General features: G+C 53.5%; 8 protein-coding genes across 8 annotated transcripts; 5 read left to right on the top strand and 3 right to left on the bottom strand.

Annotated features, from left to right (window-relative positions):
- Positions 1 to 393: 393 nt before the first annotated feature.
- Positions 394 to 2589, bottom strand: BGZ61DRAFT_401390 (amino acid permease/ SLC12A domain-containing protein). Its single transcript, XM_046243053.1, has 5 exons — positions 2300 to 2589; positions 1948 to 2243; positions 1437 to 1891; positions 965 to 1388; positions 394 to 906 (listed from the first exon to the last, which is right to left on the bottom strand). Exons 1-5 carry the CDS (start codon positions 2466 to 2468, stop codon positions 517 to 519), a joined length of 1734 nt encoding a protein of 577 aa, XP_046097247.1. The 5' UTR covers positions 2469 to 2589; the 3' UTR covers positions 394 to 516.
- Positions 2590 to 2835: 246 nt separating this feature from the next.
- On the top strand, positions 2836 to 4117 carry BGZ61DRAFT_561322 (uncharacterized protein; the record flags this gene model as incomplete). Its single annotated transcript, XM_046255809.1, has 4 exons — positions 2836 to 3003; positions 3047 to 3117; positions 3151 to 3458; positions 3622 to 4117. 4 exons carry the CDS (start codon positions 2836 to 2838, stop codon positions 4077 to 4079), a joined length of 1005 nt encoding a protein of 334 aa, XP_046097246.1. The 3' UTR covers positions 4080 to 4117.
- A 775-nt stretch (positions 4118 to 4892) lies between these two features.
- On the bottom strand, positions 4893 to 6737 carry BGZ61DRAFT_498800 (general substrate transporter; the record flags this gene model as incomplete). The annotated part of the gene is made up of 4 exons (XM_046251325.1): positions 4893 to 5041; positions 5169 to 6381; positions 6447 to 6574; positions 6635 to 6737. 4 exons carry the CDS (start codon positions 6735 to 6737, stop codon positions 4893 to 4895), a joined length of 1593 nt encoding a protein of 530 aa, XP_046097245.1.
- A 2056-nt stretch (positions 6738 to 8793) lies between these two features.
- On the top strand, positions 8794 to 9552 carry BGZ61DRAFT_310436 (beta-lactamase-like protein; the record flags this gene model as incomplete). The annotated part of the gene is made up of 1 exon (XM_046238801.1): positions 8794 to 9552. A coding segment is annotated over one exon (759 nt), but the record flags the coding sequence as incomplete, so codon positions are not given.
- A 627-nt stretch (positions 9553 to 10179) lies between these two features.
- On the top strand, positions 10180 to 11570 carry BGZ61DRAFT_431171 (short chain dehydrogenase). Its single transcript, XM_046243841.1, has 7 exons — positions 10180 to 10357; positions 10414 to 10492; positions 10568 to 10962; positions 11013 to 11070; positions 11132 to 11184; positions 11235 to 11357; positions 11414 to 11570. Exons 1-7 carry the CDS (start codon positions 10287 to 10289, stop codon positions 11472 to 11474), a joined length of 840 nt encoding a protein of 279 aa, XP_046097243.1. The 5' UTR covers positions 10180 to 10286; the 3' UTR covers positions 11475 to 11570.
- Positions 11571 to 12560: 990 nt separating this feature from the next.
- On the top strand, positions 12561 to 14649 carry BGZ61DRAFT_561320 (uncharacterized protein; the record flags this gene model as incomplete). Its single annotated transcript, XM_046255808.1, has 3 exons — positions 12561 to 13394; positions 13440 to 14509; positions 14556 to 14649. 3 exons carry the CDS (start codon positions 12561 to 12563, stop codon positions 14647 to 14649), a joined length of 1998 nt encoding a protein of 665 aa, XP_046097242.1.
- Positions 14650 to 15996: 1347 nt separating this feature from the next.
- BGZ61DRAFT_484411 (uncharacterized protein) lies at positions 15997 to 16809 on the bottom strand (the record flags this gene model as incomplete). The annotated part of the gene is made up of 1 exon (XM_046249608.1): positions 15997 to 16809. One exon carries the CDS (start codon positions 16807 to 16809, stop codon positions 15997 to 15999), a length of 813 nt encoding a protein of 270 aa, XP_046097241.1.
- A 254-nt stretch (positions 16810 to 17063) lies between these two features.
- On the top strand, positions 17064 to 18405 carry BGZ61DRAFT_139613 (uncharacterized protein). Its single transcript, XM_046237270.1, has one exon. It carries the CDS (start codon positions 17322 to 17324, stop codon positions 18132 to 18134), a length of 813 nt encoding a protein of 270 aa, XP_046097240.1. The 5' UTR covers positions 17064 to 17321; the 3' UTR covers positions 18135 to 18405.
- The last annotated feature ends 628 nt before the right edge of the window (positions 18406 to 19033 follow it).

Genomic DNA, 19033 nt, shown 5'->3' with positions numbered 1-19033 from the left:
AAAAGTCAAGAGAATAATTTGAAGAAGGACCAATATCTGGAAAGAAGACTTGATTATATGTGCTCTTGATCTTCCATGATGGTGAAGAGGGTGGCAAGAATGAGCAACCAGAGGGCTTAGTCACCTGGTACATCGCCATCCCGCTCGGCAAATCCCACATCCCACCGAGTTGATGAAGCTATACGACCAAAGCGGAGCATCACCTCGGACATCCCACTTTGTCATATCTTACCAAGTTACATCCCAGACAGCTAGTTATCTCACACCCTGCTGCCGTATACGAAAGAGCCGAGAAATTAAGCATGGATTTAAGGTCATGCCTGTCACGGCGCTAGTTCACTGCGAGGGAAGACTGCATATTGTAACCTGGGCAAAATGCCGATAGGTTGTAGAGTGATTAAATAGCAACCTCGCTAACTATCTCTAGTCGGTATCTGAGAATTTCAAGTGCTACATACGAAATTTCTGGCCAATTCTAACCCGAATTCGCGAGACGGTTGACAGCATGTTACAAGCTTAGAAAAAGTTGTTAAGGTACTGGCGCCACTTGGGCCAAGAAGCGACCTTGGCACGGTAGGCATTGATTTCGTCCCAGTCGTGAGCTCGGAGACCAGCATCGAGGTCGATCTGGTCGAGGGTGAGCCAGCCAGTACGCTTCCAGATGTAGCCAACAACCCAAAAGACAAGAACGACGGGCAAGGCAAGGCACTGCATGAAGAAGTTGGAGGCATCTCCATAGCCGTCAGTGTCGTAGGGGCAGATGGCGACAAAGAGCTGGGCTGCCAGGATCATAAGGCAGAGACCAAGTCCCATCCATGAGCCAAAGACACCACCAACAGCCTTGAAGGGGATATCGTCGAGCGAGCGGCCTTGATGGGCCCAGGCGCTTCGGAAGCGGATGTGGGCCTGGAAAATAAGTTAGAAACTCGGCATTAGAGTCAAGATGTGGACTGATGCAACTTACGGCACAGATAGAACCCCAGGTGAATAGAGCCGCGAGACCAGACAGGGCAAGAAGCCAGTCGAAAACAAGGGAACCCTTGGAGCCCAGCACAATGTAGGCAAGGCCACCCCACATGAGAAGGAAGGTGACAGAGGTCAAAGGACGACCAGATCGGTCGATGTAGGTGAAGATCTTGGGCGCGTATCCCTCCTGGGCGAGGGCGGTCAGGGTTCGGGAACCACCGTACACACACGAGACACCAATGGAAATGACGGAGACGCAAATGACAAGGTTCATAAAGGAATCGTAGCCCTTGAGACCAGCATCCTTGACGGCCAGGACAAAGGGCGAGGTTCCCTCTTGGTAGGCGTTCTCGGCACCCAGGAGACGCTCATCGGTAGAGCTGACCAAGAGACCGACAAAGGTGAGGCCGAGGACGTAGAAGCTTGTGGGAGTTAGTACTGTGGCATGAGAGATTCAGGACACGACTTACAGAGTGATACGCCAGAAGACCTGCTTGATAGCACCGGGCAGCGCCTTGGCGGGGTTGGCAGACTCGGCGGCGGCGAGACCGACCAGCTCAGTTCCGGAGTAGGAGAAGGCGGCGGTGACGAAGACGGAGCAGAAGCCACGGAAGCCATGCTGGAAGGCGCCAGGATCATGCCAGAGTCGGTCACCCCAGTACTCGCCGTACTTGCCGTCAGAGGGACCACCACCACAGACCAAGACCAGGGCGACGATCATGAAGATGACGGTAGCTGCGAGCTTGAAGCAAGAACTCAAGAACTCCTCCTCGGCGTATCCCAAGGTGCCGAAAATGTTGATGAAGATGATGAAAAACCAGAAGACGGTGATCCAAACGGCCACGTTGATGTCTCGGTTCCAGTACTGGCAGGTGAAGGAGACGACGGTTAATTCAAGCGGTAGGACGATGAGCCATTGGAAGACCTGGAACATGTCAGTAAACCGGGCCGATTACACAATTGGACTGGGGTGAAACTCACGTAGTTCCAGCCCATGGCGAAACCCCAAGAAGGATCGATGAAGCGAGCAGAGTAGGTATAGAAGCCACCGGAGACGGGATACATGACGGCGAGTTCACCGAGGGCGTGGACGACGTTGAAGATCATGATGCCAGCAATCGAGAAGCAGATGAGGAGAGAAGCAGGTCCGCCCTTGGTGAGGGCACCACCAGAACCGACGAAGAAACCAGCACCGATGGATCCACCGATGGCAATCATGTGCAGATGGCGCTTCTTCATGGAGCGATCGAGCTCAATCTCGCCAGTTCCATAGTCACCTAGGCACCACTGTGAGCATGAGGGGGACAGAATACAAGAGCATCGGCCAGCTTACGTCGTTGGAATGAGCGCAGGTTGAGCCCATTGCGGGTCATAAAGTCAGCCTCGCGACGATCTTCGGGAATGAAGTCAGTCTGGCCGGTCGACTTCTCGGGATCCTGGTTCGGCGAAGGCGGCGTGACGGCCTTGACGTCGGCGTCGCCGTCAAACTCTTTGGACGACATGTTGGGCGGGTTGTCGCGCAGAAGAGATTAAACAAAAGAAGGCTGAAGTTAAACAAAAAAATCGGCTGAGTCTAGAGAGAGCGCGGGAAGCTGCAAATGCGTCACAATTGCAGAACCTGTCACAGACCTGTCTCGGGAAGGGGAGAAAGACGGACAATGGGGAGCGGGCGAGCTGGGGATTTTATCAACAGAGCAGCATAATGCAACGACGTACAGTGCAGTACCACGTCGCACTGCGTTTGCGCGCGAAGGCAAAACAGGCAGGAGCAGATCCAGGACGATCCCAGGATACGGAGCGGGCGAGTGTTACAATGCTGGGCCTGTGTTGGGCCTGTGTTGGTGGCATCGAATATGCGCCAAGGCCGTGATGCATGGCGGCATCAGGCGAGAGACAGGCGGCCGACCAACGGGCGAGCCGGGCTGTTGGAGACGACTGGGACCGGTCAGAGCAGAGAGAGACAAGAGAGAGCAGATAATCCCTGAAAAGATGGCTTTACTGGGGCGAGTTTTTGCTTGTGTGAGCCTTCTCGCGCGAGTGAGTGACGAGTCAGGGGTGAGAACGGACGCCATGTTGACAGTCCCGGCGCCGTCTATCACTCTATCTCGTAACGCGTGTCTCTTCCCCGTTTCCAACCAATGCTCCGATAAGGTTAGTCAGTCCGGTCTGAGTAAAGACGCGCAGCCATCGCCCTGGTATCATCCTAGCTGAAGACCCGCTGCTATCCCTCACCAAAGACCTTCCCAGCGACCCGCTACTATCGTGGTTCGCCAAGCCTCCTCGGGGTCCCCGCACCTTGGCAAGCTCCCTGACCGGCCTATGGCTCACTGCGGATAGGATCGCTCCTTATCTCGCTTGGCAGGTGACCCTCATTAGACAAGTCGGGCCTATGGACACAGGCGGCGTATCAGCTAGGAAAGGAAGGTCCGGGATCGATCGACGGGGCGCTGTTCCCTTGGCATTCCTCTTGGCAGACGGGGGATGCTTCGTTGGTGAGTGTTGGTGAGTGTTGGTGCTTCCTTGGTGCGTGTTGGTGTGGAATCCAACTCAACCCATGTCAATCCATGACCACCCTAGTGTACAGTCCTTATTAAGTGGCGCGGTCTCAGCCAATCCCACGCCGAATCCTCTCGCAACCTTATTTGTTATCATAAGCTTATTTGCTTGGCGCGAGGTCAAGTGGCAAGACCGGTGGCAGCGCCGCAGCGGCCCCCGGGGTTGGACGGCGCTTCGGTATCACGTCGACGCACAGAAGCCTCGCAGAAGCCTTCGATGGCGATTTCGAGTTAGACGAAGGGCCCGTCGACACACAAAAGCAGCTTGGAGGCCGAGGGAAGCCGCCCCCTGGCGTCGCATGCGGACCTGCAAAGCAACTCGGCCGCCGGAGCCTCGGATCTGGCCGGGATGGTGTGCGCGAGAATCACAGGATGCGTCTTTCTAGAAGGGAGAATCGCAGCGACAACCCTGTCCTATGTCCTAGCGCCGGGCGATTGAATGAAGCCAAAATACCATTGATATACCGCCCGGAACCACCTGCGACAATCACAATCGCCTCGTCCGCCTCGGATGTCGCACTGCGGGGTAATCCAGCTCGTAGACGATTGCACTCATGACACATGCATCTGCCGTAAGTAATTATGTGTAATAAGAATGGCCTAGGGCAGCAGATGCGGTGGATCAACTCACCGGTGGGTCGACGGCTCTGGTAGCGGCCATTCGAAGACGTCTCCAGAAGCTCAGTCTCGATGGCCCAGGCGTGTGTTCGTGGAGCACTGGAGCAGCCAGCTCCATCCAAGATCGCATCCTTGCAGCCAGATTGGAGAGACTTGCGGGCCCGAGATAGTGACGACTCTTGGCTGGCAAGCATTCCAATGTATCCATTCTCACGCTGCCCACCACCGTCGCGATGCTGCAAGCTCCGGAAAACCGCGTCTTGGCGGCCACCAACAGTAGTCCAAGAAGGAAGGTGAGGCTTGGCACTCGATCCCGTCAGGCCACGGTTGAAACTACGATGCTACGCCGTCCCATGATATATTCTTGGCATTCGCGACGTGACCAGTCGATTGCCCCAGACGCACTGGGGGCCGCGCCTGGGATGCTCGAGTGCTATCACCTGCCCTGTTGGTAGCAGGGAATCAATGACACAGGCGGTAATAGTAATGGAAACTGCAAATACGCCTTGCTACGGCCAATATCAGTGAAACGAAAACCGGGACACGTGTTGCACGGGGGGCTGCAATAGATTGAGCGTAGTTGATGCTTTATTATGACAACTGTGTGTGAGTACAAGTACCCGCAGTGGGCCTCACGGCCGCGCAAGAGACACAGGGATCATCATGTCGCTGCGCCGCCCACTCCCAGAGCAACCGGCATTGAATGCATCGGAGCCTCCAACACAGACTACGCCCAAAAAAGAAAGAAAAAATCTACGGCTCCTTTTCGTCCTTGACGTCCTTTTCGTCGAAGGGGGAGTCGGATCGCGCAGCTGGGAGAACCTCCCTGCGTCGTATTTGCGCCCAAACCGTCTTGTACACGGGTCTCGCGAACAGAGCATCCATCTCCTCGAGAGTAACACCTAAAAACTCGGTTAGAAAACGAGAAATTAACCAAGGAGAGTCGCATCTGAATAGGCAAGTCAAAGGTATAAAGGCTTGGCCTGCAGCTCTTGGCTTGCGGTGCCCGACCGGGGGGCATTTACTGACCTTTCGTTTCCGGCACGAAGAAGAGCGACCATATACCCATGCACACCAGGATGGTCGCAAAGAAGAAGTATGCACCGTAGCCGAGGTCTGAAATCATGTACGGCGTCGAGCGCGCAATGATAAAGGAGCCCAGCCAGGTGTCGGCCGTCGTCAGCGCCACGCACAGCATGCGGATGTCGAGGGGGAATATCTCCGACGCGTACGTCCAGGTGATGCCCTGCCAGGTCGCGCAGATGATGACGGCGTTGATGTACACGCACACAATGGCGATATATCCCCATCCATCGCGGTTGATCGTCCCAGCTGCTGCGGCGGCAGCCGGATCGGCGGCCATCACGTAGCCGCCAATGTACCACATGGGGATGCAGCCAAGAGCGGCGCCCCAAATCAAGCCCTTGCGGCGCCCGACCTTTTCCACCACCCAGAACGTGAAGAGGAACATGCCCAGCGTCTTGGCGATCCCGTAGAAGCCCGTCGAGAAGAGCCGCAGGGACGTACCCGAGACGCCAAGGCTCTCGAAGATGCGGGGCGAGTAGTACGTGATGATGTTGACGCCCGTGAAGCTCTGCAGGAACATGAGGGCCAGGCCGATTCCCATGCGGTTGCGGACGCCCTTTTGGAAGAGCTTCTTGAACTGCTGCTTCTTGTCCATTCTGTTGGTGCTTCGCTCTTCGACTTGGGCTCGGATTTCGCCCATTTCGCGCCGGATGTACTCGTGGTCAGATGATAGTCCTCTAATATCAACGAGAACCTTTTCGGCGGCTTCAAAGTTATCCCCTCTGGCTAGCCATCGAGGAGACTCCGGACACCACATCATACCAAAGCAGAGTCCAATTCCCGGGACGAGCTGCAGCGCAAGAGGGATAATCCACTGCGTTTTCGTATTCACGTTTATCGTCCGGTCCGTCGCGTAGTTGATCCAGAAACCCAGCATGCCGCCTCCCTGAGAAGCGATTTCGAAAATACCTACCAAGCGTCCGCGGATAGATGGGGGAGCCGTCTCTGCAATGTAGACGGGGACTGTGAGAGACGAGGCGCCGATGCCAAGGCCAGCCACAGCTCGGCCGCCGATAATCATGTTCATGTTGCCATTCGCAGCAGTCATTAGTGTGCCGCCAATAAGAAACACAGAGGCTGCGAGAATGACGGTCTTTTTACGACCCCACTTCTCGGCGATGGGAAACGTCAGAAGGGCGCCGAAGAAGCAACCGGCCTGGCATGAGTTAGTATCCAAAGGGGATGGTAGAGGGAGATGGAGGGTTTTGACGTGGCTCGTACCTGAAAAGTCGAAACAATGTTACCCTGTATCGTATTTCTGGACACTTGGTCGCCAGCGTCAAGACCAAAGTCTCGGATGAACGATTCCAAGGCCATAGTGCCTCCAATAACGGCTGTATCATAGCCCACTAACAGGTCGAGAATTTAGTACCCAGATAGTTAACATGAATCAGAGCGTCACCACTCACTTGCAAGTGCGGACATGCTCGCCACCAAGGCGATCATGTGGATACGCCAGTTCCGCACTTCGGGCGGATCATTTGTGCCGGATGCATGAGTACTAAATCCCATTCTAGGTGGAACAAGCTAACGGTAATTCCTGTGAATTTCGAAAAGGTGTGTTGACAGCTGTAGATCTGAAGATGTCTGCCGGAACCAAAACTCGAGAACCGCATCTTCCTTTTATAATTCTTCCCACAGCCCAAGCAGCCCATTTTACCGCACGACCAACGTCTCATCCCAAATACAGGGATGATTTTAACTTGGCGAATAAAAGCTAGTGATCGGCAAACACTATCCAGATAAACTTATTTACCCCGCAACCGCTCCCCATGGGGAACAGGTCAGATGGGCAGAAGTTGGTCCCCTTGACGACGTGGGACTGCATCTATTCGGCGAAATGACTCCAGCATCGAACATCACACTGCGGGGTTGGCCTTTGCCAAGAGAAGCACGGAGGATTTCGGGATAAGCAGCTTGGCAGGGAGCCAGATTTGAATTCCCCAGCGCACCCGGTAACTCCCACGCTTCGAGGCATCAGGGTATGTTGGACACAGAGCTTGTTTAACGTTTACGGAAATCTACCCTGTGGGAATAAGCCCTCCTCGCCGAAAATCCTCTTGGTCGTCGTTTTCCGAACCAGGAAGGTCACACTGTATTACGCTGGATGCAACGGTATTGCGTGGTCATCCAAGTACGCCAAGCATTGGCGGTTCTTGACGACTCGCAATTGCCGAACACACGGAAGCCAGAATAAGGTCCGTCCCGTCTTCCCCTCAGACGGCACGATGTGACGACCGTTGGCGTATGGAGTTTACTAAACTTGACAATTTCCCAGCGTCATTTCTTGCCACGATTTTGTGGGTGGTGAATTTGCAGTGTAATCACTATATATCTCTACCCTGAGACTTCGTATCTGGGTTGAATGTGGTCAAAAAAGTCCCGTTGCATCTGCCTCAACCCCGCAAATGAGCTGTTTGAGATGCCTGAACCGTCACATCCTTGAAGGGCAGATGCGGGGATGATCTATTTCAGCATGAATGGATGCCAAGGCGGCGGGGTTTGTATGTGTCACACTCTCACCACTCCGTGTGGTCCTGTGGATCTTGGTCCATCTGGGATCCAGATTTTCTGGGGAGAAACCTCCACAATCACGATTTAATTAATCTCCATTTCCCTGTGCTTAACCGACAGCCCTGTGGCGGTCAATTTAAAGTTGTGACAAAGAGAAAATACCGTGGGCCTATCATTCCTTGCAGATTAGTTGCATCCACTCTAACACCAACGTCTTTGACAACACATGCGTACGGGACCGAAAATCCCTCCCGATAACTGAACCGAGTGTTGTGATTTGGAAAAAAGAAACGGAAAATCATTGTCAAGGCAAAAATTCAACGATGGGAGGAAGAGGTTCACGATGGTGTCGTCAACGCTGGACACCCAGCTGGTGCTTTTCTCACAGCTCGAGGTTTTCGGGGGGTCGACTACGGTATTCATATGCCTTTAATCCGTCACAATATTAATGAGCTATTAAACCCACAAATATATCCGACGATCCTACGAGGCCTCCGTCTCCATCTCCGTCTCCGCTTCCAACCTCACTTTTCCGTGCCGTGATGAGTTTTTCCGTGCCGCGGCAACCGCTCATAGCCCATACAATTAATCCCAACTAGGAGACCCCACAGGACATCTCGTGCCCCTCATCGCCGAGACCGTATGAGCAGTTGTTTCTTATTCCCTGTCTATGCCCCTGTCTTGGCTTGTTTTCCCTTGGCTAGAAGCCGATACACCTCGTTCCCCTCACTACCCCGCCTTATAGTGGCTTAATCCGTCTAAAGTGCCAGGATCAAATCCACAAGTATGGACATGACGGAAATGGGATTAAGACGGAGCAGCATCGATGATGGAAAGCAGACGGAATTGAAGGCAATTAGGAGTTCTAATATATAGAGACTGTTTATGATCAATCAAGATTCTCCGTCACTGTATCCAGAGGGAACGACTTTAGAAATATTTGATAGAGCCACGCTCGAAACCCACGATGCCCTCACGAACGTCCCAACTTTTCTTGTGGGTGCTGTCATCTGCATTCTGCACAACTCAAGTCCACGGCGCAGACACAGATACCACCGACTTCTCTACATGGTTTGACGTCACTGAGTTTCCCAACGCCCAAGTTTCAAACGTCTCCCGTTGGCAAGCCGAAGCCCAGGAACTCGCCTGGCCCGATCTGTGGCAGGAATACCAGCACCGATGCATCAATTCTCAGCAAAAGTACCCCGAGATTGGCAGCGCTGCACAGACAGCAGGATTTGTCACTCCCGCGAGGCCATTCGATTCGCTTTTTTTTGTTGGCGCGTCAGGTGTTTCGGCGTGGGCCATCGATACCGGCGACGGCCTGATTCTTATCGACTCTATGGACAATCCAGACGAGGCAGAGCAGGTCATCATCCCTGGCCTACAGGCCTTTGGCTACGAGGGAACCGACGTGAAGGCCCTCATTATCACTCACGAGCACTTTGATCACTACGGTGGCGCTCTGTGGCTACAGCAAACATATAACATTACCGTATATGCTTCGAAACTCGCTTGGGAGGCACTAGCAGACATCGACGGCGCACCTGTTCAAGAGAAAGTGTTGGCCGACCGGGACACTTTGACTGTCGGCAACACATCCGTGGAAATCTATGCGACGCCGGGTCACACGCCAGGGTGCGTCTCTCTCATGTTTCCCGTGTACGAACACGGCAAGAAACACCTAGCCGGGCTCTATGGTGGTGGCGGCGTCCCGAGCAGCGCAGAGGACAAGGCAACACAGATCGAATCATTCCAGAAGTTTACCAAGCTGGTGAAAGACCGCGGCGCCGATGTCCTACTTAGCAATCACCAAACCCAAGACCACACGTTGCAACATCTCGACGTACTGGCGAACCGACAATGCCGTGGAAGCCGTTGCACCCTACCGAACCCATATATTGTTGGGACTGAACGTTATGTGCGCTATTTGAAGGTCATGGGATTGTGTGTTCGGCTGAAGGCAGCAAGGTTGAATCAGCTCTTGAGGATTTGAATGTGGTGATACTGTAGTTAACTCTTAGTGGAACACGATTTGATGTCCCCTACGCAGTAATAGAGACTTTGAGGTATTTAGACATGGTCATACGTGTAGCTGTTTAAGTTCATGTAAATATATCCATCTTGGAGATTGAATCAGTCCTTCAAGGAATATCGGTTATAGATCCTTACAAGGGAGGCATGGAGGCTAACGCGATGCCACCCGACCCGCAAGGGAGGCGAAGTAGTAGCATGCAGGAAAATAGACTCCTTTCAGATAAAATCACTCAAATATATTTTCCACTGATGAAAGGTATTGATTATAGGAGCCATTTACAATCCCTTCCACCTCGATGTATCTCACGCTAAGGTGACTCCAGAAGGTGGAGAGCTTGGCACTCAGCTATTGGCTGTCTCCTCTGTCGGCATTCGGAGCGAGCTTCCCCGCACAACTGTCCGTAATCATGATGCGCTTCAGCAATCGCACACTTCAGTTCTGTCACCAACAGAAGATATCTCGTTCATAGTCCTAGGTTTGCATCTTGACTCGTTATTATACTGCCCTCGATGACGACGCTTCACCTCCAGACCGCAAACAATGAGATCCGGGGCAAGCTAGCGCTTGTCACTGGCGCCAGGTAGGTATTGCTTCGTTTGGTGCGTTGGAAATGCTCCCTACTTACTCTGAGACCAGTGGAGGAATCGGATCAGCATGTGCTAGGGCTTTAGCTGGTGAGGGATGTGACGTTGTACTGCACTACTCCTCAAGTCAGGTATAGACACAATCGCCCTCCTTCAATCCATTCGCCGTCGGCATTGTGGCTGATCGCGCTGGACATGCAATTAAGGCGAAGGCAGAGGCAATTGCAAAAGAACTCCGGCGTTTGTACCCATCGCAACTTTTCGTCTGCGTCGCCGCCGACCTTTCCGACCGGGAAGCGACGCGAAATTTGGTCCCAAATATACTAAATGACGAGCGCGTGGCCCGAAAACACAAGACGATAACAATCCTCGTGGCAAATGCCGGCCTTGGGAAACGTATTCGCGATGTCCAAGACATTGAAGAGGACGACTGGGATCAGATGATGGAAATCAACGCTCGGAGCCAATTTGTCGTCACAAAGGGATGCTTGGCCGGAATGAGATCGCAAGGTTTGGGACGCATTATCCTTATAGGGAGCATTGCGAGCCGAGGTGGTGGTATCAACGGATGCCACTATGCCGCAACAAAAGGCGCTCTTTGGTATGGCTATCGTTGCGATTCACCACAGATATGCACTGATTCTCATATAGTTCCATGGGACTGAACCTCTCTACGTTGCTGGCTCCCGAAGGCATCACTGTGAATGTTGTGAGTCTCTCTCCTGTCCACCAATTCAACGCCTGCATCAACAGCTCTAATACTGTTCAAGGTCTTGCCTGCCATGATTGGGGCGACTGGGATGATACCGGAACCCAAATCAAAGTATGACATTCACAAAACCACGAACGGGCAGACACTGACCTCGGAGACAGCAGCTGGATGAGCAACACGGACATGGAAGCTTTGAGAGCGACCGACCCGGGCCTTGCCATCGTTGGGAGCATCCCAGTGCATCGACTGGGCTTGCCAGATGAGGTTTCAAACGCAGTGGTGATGTTCGTGACATGGTGCAGGTTAATTAAGTACACATTTTTGCTAACATCTGATGTAGGATGGCAAAGACGGGGTATATGACTGGGCAGGAAATCATTCTGTCGGGGGGGTTGAAGTAGATGCAGCCATCTGGGTAGTGGTGAGACAGATAGGAGAGCGACAAACTTCCACTCGACCAGGGCCTCAGTCTTGCAAGAATATCATAAGCATTCGATCGACATTCCGCTGCCCCCCTGTGAATGATACATGCGCATGCTGAAGTACAAGGTGAATAGGACTGCGAGATAGACCCCGGCCCAAGTGGAAGCATGGCTGCTTACCATGGGTCATCCGTGACATACCAGTGGTAACTAGGTGCTAATTAATGGGCACTACCAGCCACCATTCACTCGGAGCTGGAGACTTCCGCTCTTTGCTCAGCCACATCACTGTCAAGTTGGAGGTCTAGACCGTTGACAGACCCGTAACCAGTGCCTTAGCGCCCAAAGCCCGAAAGATGCGGTCAATTTAGAAGAACGGCTGAAAGTCTCAGAGGGAGGTCCATCCTACGTGTCGGTGTGTCGGTGAATGAGCCAGCCGTGATGGGGATATTGACCAGTATGTCGTCTTTCTTGCTTCAAGCGTGTGCAGGCACTGGCATCAGCCATACGCCTGTACCATTGAGCCGCCCTGCTCCGTCCAAATCATCAGTTGCTGCTGTGATTGCGCTGAGACCGCAGCCCGACGAGTGGCGTCAGCTAATAATCCAGCTCTACACAGTCGCTCCAGCGCACCGGTCAAGTGTTTCCCATTCGAGGCGTCCAGACCATGTCGCTCCAACCTCAGTCGGTACTAGAACCCCCCTAACATCCAATTCAGCCCTCCCTAGTGCGCTATGCCGTACCGCTAACGCCCTGCGCTTCCAGGGAGGTGCCTACCAAAATGCCAATGACCTAAATCAAGGTGTCAAGAGGCTTGAGGGCGCCTCAATTTGTCCAGCTGGATCAATCGAAAGCTGCCGCTAACGCGCCAACTCAATAATAAGCTTATACTAAAGCCAGTGGTGCAAGTGGCCCCTTATAGATATATCTCTGGAAGGGGGCGCCTTGAAGCTGGAGCGCACCGTCTCTCCGTTCTCTCCACACTTTCAGTACACGAAGGAGAGGCATCGCGGGGCCTCTCAAGACGCGACGCTACCGGACGGTGATCGTCCACAGCCCATCGACATGGTTCGCGTCCGGAGCTTTATCGCTCCAGCGATCCTATGTGCCCCAGTTCTCGCCACGCAGGCCGATATTGGCTGGAGTCTTGGGATTGTTACCAGCGATGTCACCTTGGCCACTGACAATGTTGGAGGCGAGACACGATTGTACATCGATGCGCCTATCAATATTACTCGACTCCAGGCCAAGGCCGAAACTGCCACCTTGAATCTCTACACTTCTCCATACCTGTCGCAGAATGAGACGAATGCCCAGGCCCAAGATCCAGGCCCAGCCCTTGTCTACACAACGACAACTCAACCTCCCATGTCACATAAGGAGTTCATTCAACCCGTCTCCCTCAACATACCAGCCACCCCTTCGCAGGACCTGCTCCTCCTGGTCGACATTGTTGATAGTGAATCCAATCTCTACACAGCCCAAAGAACCGGCATTATTATTGTTTACAACGCCACGATGCAGCAATGGCTGGCTTGGAACACTGGAAAATATGCAAAGGATCTCAACTCTGCGCTGATCCAGAAGCTAAGCGCCTTTGATCCTAATGGACAGGACGAGACTGCACCATACGTTCCTGAGGAAAGCTACGTGGCATATCAACCAGTTGATAAACTTATCCCTAAAGACGGCATTCTCCCCGCAGCATCATCGACTACTATCCCTATGGACCAGCCTGCGACATCAATTACACTCGTCCCGACTTACGAGCCATCAGCCACTGACCCAGCACCGTCGGGATGCAAGTGCGACCCAGTGACTGTATACAGCACAGTCACTGTTTATGCAGACTCACCAGGACCGTCGGCTCCTCCCGACAAGAAGCACGAAGCCCGAAACGTTCGACCTAGCTCGTCAGCGTCCTCGTCTCTCGACGACAAGAAGCGTAAACCTAGGGATGACCAATCAATCATGCCCGCTTTCGTGAGCGCAAGAGTGACCTACATGGACCGCAACGGCAAAGAGCAACCAGTACGTTTTTTGAGGGTCACCGCACATGCCGATCTCTATAGAGGCGATGACAAGATTGGTACCTGGCAATCAATAGAGACATTGAACGAGAATGGAGAAGCTCTCTTCCAGTTCAGCGTTTCTCCCGGCCAGAGGATCGTTGCGCATACCTTGTACACCGAGCTCAAGGGTGATCATTACCTCGTTGGAACTCGAAACAGTAATTCGGACGACTTTCTGGTGACTCGAGTGCAGTTGGACCTGTCATTGAACCCATGGATGGTCGTGGCTGGAGAGACAATATCTGCCACCAACAGCCATGGGTTCAGCGAGTATACCAAAGGACTCTGGGTAGCCGACACCTTCCACACGATTACCGAATTCTTCAGCACCAAGGTGGCCACATCAGAGGGTGAGATGGAAAGAGTCAATGTGTGGTATCCGTCAGCCGAATCGGGCACCTTTTTCTCCGTCAGTAGCAAGGGGCCTTTCATCAATCTTCCGGCAATCGAGGCTCAGAACCCCGCCGTTATGGCACACGAATATGGCCATTTTGCGCACTATCTAGCTCGAAGCAAGGAATTTTTCGATGGAGGTGGTAACCACAGCTTCTGCTTCAACACGGATGTGAAGAAGGGAACAAGTTTCTCCGAGGGCTACGCCACTGCCCTCGGTCTCATGTCAATTGACAATACACATCTAACGGAGGGAGAGTATATGCTCTACACCGACAAGGGAATTACCAGCGTATTTTCGAAATCTCTGGAAGAGTTCAGCTGCTTTGAGAAGAACATGAACAACCAAGAAGGACGCATTGCAGCGGCTCTCATCGACCTCGTCGACCGACAACTCGATACAATCCTTCCAGCGAGAGATGATCTGGGTTTTATGGGACCTGATTTTGATCCAGCCATGCTCAATTGGTGTTTCACTCCTCGTCTGGTCTTTTGGCGTGCCATGTATGAGAATCCAGCAACAATGCTGGACTACTGGTATGTTGAGGCGTCGTGAGTCTGTAAAAAAGTGGGATTTATACTGACATATAAATAGGCGCAAATTGCAGGTCATTTTAACAGGCGACGCTGAAGATATTGCCTGGGCGATCCTGAAGTATAATTATGCTGATTTCCCACGCGACCCATAGCATTCAAATCGAACAGGCCGTGGAAAGCGGTTGATAACACTTGATTGCGAGATGAGTGCTGGTCTGGTTGATGAATGATGTCAAGGGACTAGAAGGGTAGATTCGACTGAGCGTATATTAGATGAATATGTCTGCGACTCATATCGGTTGTCCCACATGATTAGGACAAGCGTATCGATTTTGTAACTAGCGATAGTGGGCAACGTTGGTATTACGTAGGCAACAAATACTTACATTGGTAGTGTTAGCAACAATAAGCTCGGCAGACGAGCATAGAAGAAAATAGGGCACAATCTGAAGTGGAGTGACTAATGCCATGTTTTCTGACTGGGATTTCCCTGGTGGCACAGACTATTCCCAGAGGCCGCTGGTATTTCACCACGTGCGTGCGACTTGAGAGCATCATGGCTTCACGATGGATCGTACTAGTCGAAGAATTCTTGATGCATTTCACTAGACCTTTTCAACGTCTGTATCATGACTACGTGTTTATGGTGGCCTGTATAAGGAGTGCAGATGAAATGTGGCGGCGCTTTCTGGTCAGGATATGTGCCATTCCGAGTCCTTTCTCAAGTGTGATACTGTATGAAAGCGACTGCAATATCTCCATGCCAAGGTTCAATTCGACTTTGAATGAAGTACACTATTCTGCTCGAGTATTGGATCACTCTATCTTGCAATTTTCTAGGAAGAAATGAGCTTAAAAACTCTCATCACCGCCTCTCTGGCCCTGGCTCTTGCATTTGTGCTGTCCATGGAAGTCACTTCCCCAGCGGCATCTTCCCTAGCAGCGTCTTCCCCGGCGATTTCACACTTCAAATGACACACTCTTGTTGCGTCTCAAATGAACTGGAATCACCTGTAATACCTCGTGGGACCAAGGCGCCACTCAGGGCCATGACTTGCGGCTTGGTGTCGGAGCAAACTGGAGAGGACTCACTGTCGCGGGCCTAATCACAGGTGCAATCCGCAGCTACCAGGGCGACGGCCGTGCTGTGTCTACAGGTACTGCCAGCCCTGACCGCCTGTTGTGATATGGGGCATGACATCAGACAAAAGCTTAAGATGCAGAATTTAATTCCCTATTCAAGCTGCAATTTCCACTCAGAACATTATTAAAAGATCTTCTGAAGGAGCGTGTGTCGGAGGGTGATGCGATACGCGACCGCGACATGACAAGTGGTTCCAGACTGATATCATCAATTTTATTCCAACCTACTACTACTGCCCTTACAATATATAGTCATTTGGTGTCTGCTGGGGAAACTGAGTGGCGACTGCCATTCTGCGAGGCCGCCTTTCTACCCTGAGCTCACCGTCGAACCGCAAGCCGAACCTCCTCCTCAGCTACATAGCATCCAAAACCCCCACCTTCAAGCTCATAACCCCATCATCGACCTGGCGATGAGGCTTCCCCGCTAGCCGTCGCGACCAGGCCGCACTCAACAGCAACGAGACCAGGACGCAACATGGTATGATTCGGAGAAGCACGCCCGTTCCATCGAGGCCGGCCAGCCTGCCAACAAGAGCGCCTCCTCCAGCGATGGCGAAGATGAGCGGGTCCTGGAATTTCTCGCGTCGGTGGAGGTAGTGGTACGTTGTCATTGCCCACGTCGTCACTGCGATGCTGGTGACAAGCACCGCAGGGGAGTCGGACACGGCCTTGGGGATGAGGGTTTGGAGGAGGACAATCTCCGTCGCCCTGTGACTGTGTACGTCTCCCGCTTGCACACTCCCTGGGTCGAGCGTGGAGGCATCTATGGCAGAACCAAGCGTCCACACGTCCGTGGTCCGGGTCTGGGCCCAGCAGTTCATCATGGCGGAGCCGGCCGCGCCGACGACGACGAGGCCGCCCTCAACACATCGCCAGGATCCAATCTGGCAGATGTCGGTGTCCATTCCCACCCCATTCAAGTCTGTGCCGCAGCCAGAATGCGCCGGTATCAGTGATCTTGCGACCGCCGTCAAGGTCCACCCCGCTGTCTCGGGTCTGCACTCGTGGTTATCGCCGACTCTCGCTCCTTCTGGAAGGAAGCCCGCCAAGGCCGGGTCCTCGTGTTTATCTTTGTCTTTGGCGACATTGACTCGACGGTTCAGCTCGGGGTCTCGCAGGCTGCACACGCATGTGGTCGAGAGGGGATCTATTGTTGGCTGATGCATTGTTGGCTGATGTCGGTATGTCGAGGAATCGAGGAGGCTATATATCGGGCTCGGAAAGGTTTGTTGACCAGCGTCGGTAGTCGTTCTTCGATGTTCAGGCTTCTGAGGCAGCGGTGTGTCAGGCTGGGAGAGGTTTAGGTGTGGACTGCTGCTATTGCTCGAAGGACTTCAGAATATGCCCTGTGGTGACAGCCTCAGGCCGCCAGCCCATCGCGGGGTTCAGCAGCAACTGCTTAGAGGCCGCCAACGCCACCACGGGCGGTGCTATCACGCACGTGTGGCACTGCAGAGGGGAGACATCTCTGTGGAGGGCATCTCAGCCTGCCCGACGGCCTGGCGTTGTTTCCGATCACAGCCAACTTCAGAACCGAGCGAGCTCTCCAGGACAACACGAGGACAACACGAGGACGCGGCTCTGCTTCCGCTGCAACCACCACTTCGCTTTGCTCGACTTTCTAATCTTCTTCTCTCGCTCCAGCTTCCAGCACGCCGATTAAACAAGCACCGTAGCCATGTTCGACCACAAGGTGGCGCCCGACGACTTCCTTGCGACTAGCAGGGACATCAACGGCATCAACGTCAAGCTCTTTCAACTCAAGCCCATTCAACGATCCATTTACTGCATCACGCAGCCCTGCGACTTCTCGATGAACCTCCAGGCCATGACCAAGAAGAAGCTCCAGCTTTACCTGCCTGTCGTCCTTACCGTCGGTCCCGATGTCCACCACCGCAGTGGCGCTGACGCTCGTCCCAACGATATCCCCGGTGACAACGAGGAGGACCGCAAAGTCCGCTTATTACTCATGAAGTACGCCACGCTACACCGCGCCCGCGCCCACGCCCGCGTCCTCGCCAACAAGAAGTCCAGCTCACAATTGCTCGAGAACACGATCAAAGGCATCATCGAGCGCGAGACGCGCGTGCTCGTGTCAGGCATGACAGTGGAGAAGAGCTTAACAGAGCGCGAACTCTCCAAGAAGCGCCTCTACTGCGGCATCGAGCGTGTTCTGACCGAGGGTACCCTGTCCAAGCTAGGGAACGCTGTCAATGCCATCCTGGTGCAAGCCCCGAAGGAGGGACTGCGCACCAAGAGGTGTACCGGCCTGAAATCCGAGCGACGGGGCCGGGAGGAACAGTTGGAATACGACCGCAAATATCTCGACCTTGGGTACTTCCCCAATCCGAACCTTACCGATGTCGATGGCCATGTTCGGAGCCGCGGTGGTTCTGTTGACGATGTCGTGAAAGCCATCCTCGATGAAGACGGATGGCACCATCATGACGGCCGAAGACCTCCTACACGTTCAGCTCATGGTCACGGTTAGGGTAGTAGTCGCCTTGTTCCTGTGGCAGAACGCCCTCTAGCTGGCCACAGCAAAGGTAACGGCCACCGTTTACCGCCACTCCCAGCAAAGCTCATGTCTGGCTTATGTATCATGTGGGGACTGGGCGTGCCCGTTGCCCTAGCCCACCGCATCCCAGATTGGCTACTACACATCGTGGGCGGCACAACCGTCGCGGCCGGCGCGTGCGTCCCGGTGCTCCAACCGGCTGAAGGCGAGACAAAGGCATACAAGACCGGCGCCTACATCGCGTGGGCGGTGACCTTCGCCATCTTCATTACCATGGAGCTGTACCAGCGGCAGGACTAGCGCCGGCTGCTGCTGGGTCTGGTGGTATTCTGCGGCGCCAACCTGCTCGGATCGCTGGCGGAAGACTCCTCGACCACCATCGATACCATCAAGAATTGGGGGCCCCTAGCCCTCAGTCTCAGCCTCTGGTTTGTGCCGGATTGGATTCAGCTCATGGGCGCTCGTCAAGTGGTGGATGCCGTGGCGGGAGTGTGAGGGGACTCGGAAAAGACGTCTCAATGGAACGTTTGGATATAAGTCATGAGTAGGAACCGTCCCGACTCAGGTGCGGGGGAAGCAATTGTCGGATATTGGAACATTGGATTGTTATACAGTGAAAGCGCTTGAGCACTGCCAGATCTGGTAGAGCATATTCCGTAAAATTTATACTTGAACCATGGACGTTGGGCTGATTTGATACTAAAAAAAGATGCATCCTTGTTTTTAGTCCTTTGAAAGCTTTTCGCAGCGAAGGGCACGAAAGCCACATCGACGGGCAGAGCAAGGGATTCCCGAGTCAAGGACCACCTCGGCCGCCCGGTATATAAGTTCAAATACTAGTTACTTCGCGTTCGCGGAGGGATGCAGCATCC

The sequence above is a fragment of the Ilyonectria robusta genome, assembly GCF_021365365.1.
Source record: "Ilyonectria robusta strain PMI_751 chromosome Unknown BGZ61scaffold_30, whole genome shotgun sequence".
Lineage (NCBI taxonomy): Eukaryota > Fungi > Ascomycota > Sordariomycetes > Hypocreales > Nectriaceae > Ilyonectria > Ilyonectria robusta.
This window is presented reverse-complemented; position numbering and strand designations above follow the sequence as displayed.

Coding starts and splice junctions, on each gene's coding strand:
- BGZ61DRAFT_401390 (XM_046243053.1), bottom strand. CDS start 2,468: ATGTCGTCCAAAGAGTTTGACGGCGACGCCGACGTCAAGGCCGTCACG. Junction 2,244..2,299: donor CCTGCGCTCATTCCAACGAC/GTAAGCTGGCCG, acceptor AGTGGTGCCTAG/GTGACTATGGAACTGGCGAG. Junction 1,389..1,436: donor GTCTTCTGGCGTATCACTCT/GTAAGTCGTGTC, acceptor AACTCCCACAAG/CTTCTACGTCCTCGGCCTCA.
- BGZ61DRAFT_431171 (XM_046243841.1), top strand. CDS start 10,287: ATGACGACGCTTCACCTCCAGACCGCAAACAATGAGATCCGGGGCAAG. Junction 10,963..11,012: donor GCAACAAAAGGCGCTCTTTG/GTATGGCTATCG, acceptor ATTCTCATATAG/TTCCATGGGACTGAACCTCT. Junction 11,358..11,413: donor GTTTCAAACGCAGTGGTGAT/GTTCGTGACATG, acceptor CATCTGATGTAG/GATGGCAAAGACGGGGTATA.
- BGZ61DRAFT_139613 (XM_046237270.1), top strand. CDS start 17,322: ATGTTCGACCACAAGGTGGCGCCCGACGACTTCCTTGCGACTAGCAGG.